Here is a 6,223-nt window from a genome sequence, read left to right on the forward strand (position 1 = left end):
GGATTCCTGTCGTTTTTCTTGAAGAATCAGGTTTGTACGGACGCTGACACAGTAGCGAAACAAGCGTGCAAAACGCTTTTCCTTGCTTTGCTGCCCTTTTCATCCGACATCATGATTGGCGCACAGAAGCACACACCTTAAAATATCGTTGTAAATCCCGTTGTGAAGCAAGCTGCTTTGTAGCGAGACAATTTGACGTTCATAACGAGAAACACATTAGCGCGCAGGAAAATGAAGGAAATTCATGCTCTAGAATACTTTTCACAAACTTTTAGGAAATAGTACAAGTGTTTTCTTCTCAAAAATCAAACTTGATTTCTATTGATACTCTTTCGTTGCAATCTAAGCCCTCAGTATGCCTCCCCTGATCAATTTTGGTGTAATTCACTTCTAGAAATAGTGTGAATCAATAAAGAACTAAATGAAACTGAAATGAAATAATGAAAACTGACCAAAATAGTTGCCCGATTTATTAAAAAAAGAGAGCCCTTCACCAATACCAAAGACAAAGAAGTTAAAATCTCAGTTCTCACTGTTGTATTGTTGCAGTGCCCAAGGAAAATCAAAAGAAAGCTCCAAAAATCAAGTTTAGGCTCGCCATTCAACAAGAAGCCAAAAACCAAAACCGAACTGACATCGACAAAGAATGATGAGTCGCTGCCAGATGAGACAATCTGGATCGAAAGCCCCAAAGAACTAATTTTTGACAGAATCCTGGGACAAGGTTCTTTTGGAAAGGTACTAGAGGTCATTCGATAATTTGGATGCATTAATTAAGGCTAAACGCTGTGGAGATTGTAAGGTTAGTGATTGCTCATAAAGAGTTCGTGCGTTTTCGTCGTGGTGATTTTCTCAGTACGAAAGGTAGTGGCATTATTTGGAAGTTGAGCGCAAAACAAGTTTGGGAAGTGGAGCTGGCGCAGCATTCAGACGTCACCCATTTGCTTGCGTGGGTTTAGAATTAATGGACAAAAAATATACAACGGAAACAATGGATTCTAACCGTAAAACAAAAGATCCTGTGTTCAATGTTTATCGATCGTCGCGCACCTGGGGCTCAGTTCATTGAGCATCAGATAACCATACGCCTGTGCGGGAGGGAGGTGGGTTCTATAATTGTCCGGACCAACACTCTGCGACTGAGTATATGGTCATTTCGTGTGAAATTGCTGAAAAGTTAAAGTCTTTTCGGATAAGGACTATAAACCTATGATGATGATTAGGATAATAATCGAATAATATTATTGACTTTATTTTAGAAATTTTAAAGCTGACCGTTTAAGCGTTAACCCTTCGTTGGAGCGAAGGGTAGTGCTCAAAACGTCAGCTCTCAAATTTCTCAACGGTGGTAAATTTACCGTATCAACCCAGTTGATAAACCCATTTCACTATATGCAACGAGTAGGGCATGAAAATACCATTGTTGGGTCTATCCTATTGTCTCAAAGAGGGGCCGGCATGACCTATCCAAGAAAAACCTGATTGCCTGATTTTTAGTCCCCTGGTACTTGAAGAAGAGCAACTCGATCTAAAAACTTAAAACTGCAAACTCGCCACTTTGAGTCTTAACATTTTTTTTATTATTGTAGGTCATCCTTTGTAAACATGAAAAGTTAAATCGGTTCTATGCCGTGAAACAAATGTTTACCACCGAAGATGAAGATACGATCCGTTGCGAAAAAGCAGCCATGAATATTGGGCAATCATGCTGGAATAAGTTTATCATGGAATTGCGAGGGCAGTTTGTCGACTATGTAAGAGGAAATTGCCTTAAATTGCTGAGCATATTGTGCTTGTAAAATCCTTGCGCAAGTAAGGATGGGCCGATACCTATACCAAGTATTCAATAGCAGCGACACTGGTGTTGGATCGGAAAATACGATACTAGTGGAGAAGTGTCGATACTGCTAACGTTTTTTCTCCCGCCTGAGCCTGCGTTCATTTGGTTAAGTGATCAACACCAAGAGCGCGGTCGTTTCCAGTGTATCGAGGCATATGAGCTGAGTGAATTGAACGACAGTCATCTGACTTGTTTGTCTGTGTTGTTGAAGAAATTTGCAAGTACTAAGCAACAATCAACATTAACGAGCCATGATCATTAAGCAAATCACGTGACTTACCAGTAAACTCGTTGACGTCACAGTATCGATATCGATTTTGAAGAAAAATGTCAGAATAGTCTTTGGTATCCTGTCGATTTTAAAAAAAATGAAAATGGTGTCGGCCCATCCTTTCAAAAACGCTAAACACCCCTAAAAAAAGATTAAGTTTTTTTTTAAGATAGATGGATTCTTGTATGGACTCTGAAAAATACGCAAATTAACTCTATTAAAAACAACCTTAACGGAAAAGTATGCAAGAGCAAATTAATGCTACCCCGATACAATATACTTCCCCTCCGGTGCTTTAATCAGATCTGTAAAACAACATTTTTTCACTTTAATGGAATTAGATTTATACCTTCGCGCCGCTTTCTGATGACGTGTAGCTTTGCCAGTAGTTCACTGGACCTCCGTTACCAGGCATTATACCAACGTTTGACCATATATATATAGGAAATGAGAGTGGCAAATCTCGCCTTGCAGGGGTGCGTGATCTCGGATTTGTGATCTCGGATCAAGTGATTCTTCAGCGTCAAAAAAACAACGATTTTTTGCCATGACAACGCAAACAAACATACCCATGCAGAGTTCAAAAAGCAAAAAAATTATGCGCCGATCAAATCAAAACGTTCCCCCCCCCCCCCCCCCATCCGGGCATTCCCCTGGCATTTGACTATCTTCTGTGCCGGGCTAGTGGGGAATTTGACCTTTGCCTGCGTGGGGTGGGGTAAATTGAACCGGTGGTGTCAGGTTTCAGATGTTCTTTTTTTCGGACGCCGAAGTCGTTAACAGCTATAAAACACGTGTTTGGACGAGATGGAAGAGTTGAAAGGAAGAGATATAGCATTCGTGAGCGATTGGCTTACAAAAAAAGGTCTTTATTAAAGACGACAGGAGCCGACAACGATTGTTCTTTAGTAGGGTATGACAGACAAATCCGACGATAGGGTTGGCCCAAGGGGGCGGGAATTTGAACGATCCAGTCTTCAAACTTCAAATTCCCGGGCTTTGCCCGGGATGGGGGGATTTTGAAGTTTCGAGTTGACTGGCGCATTAGTGGTGAATTGTTTTGTTTTGGAGAAATTCTTCAATGAAAATGCCACCAGTTAAAAAAATACCTTGGCGAATCGATAAAAAGAAACGATGAAAAATATGCGTGCTAAGTTACAAATCGATTACAGAGCGTATTTTTGCAGTTTTCTTTTTTAGCTGTAGGAAAGGTGGTAGCAATAGTATTGCTGTCAAGAAAATTTGAGTGTAATTTCTGGTGTGAAATTTGCAAGACACCTTACTATGAGTTAAAAAAAAACCTAACTATTTTTTACGTATTAGTGTCTTCGATCGCACGGTAAAAACGGTGCGAGTAAAACATTTGCCTGGGCTAAACTTTCATGTAAGGTAGCCGTTGTGTGTCATTTCTGCGTGGAAAACTGCTTGTCATAAATATGGAGGTATATCTATGACAAATTTTCATGATCAGTATTTGAAATAAAATCGTCCAAAACATGAATGTATCAATCCAAAGCTGAATGGCAACAAGCCAATTCTGCAAATGGCCATCACGTTAACAGGTATAACGCAGAGAGGCATAACGCAAAAAGGCATAACGCAAATAGCCATAACGCAAACAACCATAACGCAAGTAGGCATCGTCAAAAGGACATAACGCAAAGATGCATAACGCAAATGGCCATAACGCAAAAAGGATAACGCAATGAGGCATAACGCAGAGCCATAACGCAGAGGCATAACTTAAACGGGAAGAAAAAAGTTCGATAGCGATTATATGTTCTTTCCCTTGAACAATAAATTGACGTTTTTTTTCAGCCGGAGCTGAAACTATTTACGGAGTACACAGCTAGTCTCCATTCTTCAAAGGGCCTTTGCGTTATGGCTATTTTACGTTATGCCTTTTTGCGTTATGCCTCTTTGCGTTATTCCTCTTTAAGTTATGGCTATTTGCGTTATGCGTCTTTGCGTTATGCCTTTTTGCGTCATGGCTGTTTGCGTTATGGCTATTTGCGTTATGACTTTTTGCGTTATGCCTCTCTGCGTTATGCCTCTTTCCGTGGTGGCCATTTGCAGAACCGGCTTTTTGCCATTCAGCTTTGGATTGATGCATTCATGATTTGGATGATTTTATTTCAAATACCGATCATTGAATTTTGTCATAGAATGAATCGCAAGAATCCGGGTTTAGATATCATCCGAAGTATCCTCCTCTAGTGTGGTTACTTTGGATTCATGATCTGTTTTTGGATTTCGCCAAAAAAGCAAAATCCGTTTTAGGATTTCCCCCAAAAAAACGCACCCTGAGTATTGACGAAAAAACAATAGACGATTTCATAGACAGATTGTCAAAAACATACGTTCTATCTGCGTCTCACCTTGTCAGCTATTTGCGGTCTCGTATCAATCAATCAATCAATCAATAATCTTTATTTATACACGATAAATATTTAAAGCGATGCTTCGCTTGTGGGGTCGTGTCTAAATAATTAAGTAAGATAACTTAATGAATTAGAAAATAAATAGGATATACACCAGCTAAAATCATATAGCTACTTACTACTTACAAGTCTAAAACGATAAAAGCTCAAAAAAGAATTTGGGCTAACGAAATAAATATTAAAACATTGGTACACTGGAATTAGAATCCCAAAGCTTTGAGTTCGTAATACAAGAGTTAGTTGGTATTGATTGGTTTTACCGGAAAACTGGGACTTGGTACAAACTACTTGAACCGGCTTGTAGTTTTGGTTGTTTTTTTTTTTTTTTTCGTGTCTCAGCTTTTCTTCTTTTTCTTTCTTTTATTTTCTTTTTGTTCTTGAGGTTAATTTATTCAATTTCGAGTTAATCAGCGACAATGCAGATTGATTGGTAAAGGTGATAATAACTGATTAGAAAAAAAGTCGTTCTAAACAAAGATCGTAGAAAAAAACCCGAGTTGTAAGCTGAAAGTTCTGTGCTCCTGGTTAGAGTGAAGAATAAGGTGGCATGACATGATTTTTATTTTAATCGACATGATTTTTATTTTGATCAACAGGATCAGCGAGCTTGTCTCGTAATGGACTTTATGGAAGGCGGAGATTTATTAACAGATCTTGAAAAGAATGATGGAAGGTTTCCGGAAGCAACCGCAAGGTATTTCCTTTTCAATCTGCACATGACAGTGTCATTGAGGAAGCAGAAGCGTATTTTTCTCATTTGTTTTTCTCTTTTTGTATTACTTTAGATTTTACCTCTCTGAAATCATCTGCGGCTTGGAATTTTTGCACTTGAATGGAATCGTTCACCGGTATGTATCATGAGATAAATAAATAATCATTTAATTGACCAATCATCCTTGGGGGCTTTTCAGGGCCTTTGAAACAATTTATAATACAGAACAGAACAATTTTAAGAAACTTCGGAAGGTAAGCTATTCACAAATGCAAGAGCCATCAAGAATGAGACATATAGACTACCAGGAACAACTTCAGTTGTCTTCATGCATAGGTCGTGAACTGGGAACTTCAGATTTCATAGGCAAGCGCTAGCCCACACTGCCTCCAGAAAAAAGCCCATAATGTATGATATTTTGTGTAAGCCCTTTTTTTTTCTTCTGCAAATTTCTTACATATTTTCCCATTACCAAGTAGAAATTCTAGTTGCTTATCCTTCATATTCTTCGTAATTTCTTGTTTAAGGGACTTGAAATTTGACAATGTCTTAATCAACCGAGAGGGACACATCAAAATAGCTGATTTTGGACTGTCCCATTATGGAACGCCATTCGAAGAAATCTGTGACAAAGAGATCTGCGGGACGGACCTGTATATCGCTCCAGAGGTAAGTTCCTAGCACCAATATCCTGGCGGCTCCCTGGCCTCCCTCTTCGGAAGTTGCTCGGCTGGGAAAAGTCCAGGATGCGAAACTGTTCTTGGCCAGGTGTACTGGCTCGCGAATTTATAACGAATTTAATAAACAACGACGACAGCAAAAACGACCGCGTAAATGCTACGAAGCGATGATTTGGTTCGTTGAATAGAGAAAACGTGATCGTGCTGCACACTAGTGCATTTTAGTTGCTGTTCTTTGTTTTGTTTTTTTTGACGCACTCTTCAAATCAAGGTATAGTT

General features: G+C 39.2%; 1 protein-coding gene across 1 annotated transcript in view; it reads left to right on the plus strand.

Moving 5' to 3' along the window:
- Nucleotides 1-6,223, plus strand: part of LOC138037060 (ribosomal protein S6 kinase 2 beta-like) — a 35,605-nt gene that overhangs the window by 1,884 nt on the left and 27,498 nt on the right. The window contains exons 3-7 of the mRNA XM_068883068.1: nt 550-738; nt 1,590-1,754; nt 5,149-5,246; nt 5,338-5,400; nt 5,792-5,933. Coding sequence (XP_068739169.1) covers nt 550-738; nt 1,590-1,754; nt 5,149-5,246; nt 5,338-5,400; nt 5,792-5,933 — 657 coding nt within the window. The remainder of the gene's footprint in view (nt 1-549; nt 739-1,589; nt 1,755-5,148; nt 5,247-5,337; nt 5,401-5,791; nt 5,934-6,223) is intronic.

The sequence above is a fragment of the Montipora capricornis genome, chromosome 2 (genome assembly GCF_036669925.1).
Source record: "Montipora capricornis isolate CH-2021 chromosome 2, ASM3666992v2, whole genome shotgun sequence".
Classification (NCBI taxonomy): Eukaryota; Metazoa; Cnidaria; class Anthozoa; order Scleractinia; family Acroporidae; genus Montipora; species Montipora capricornis.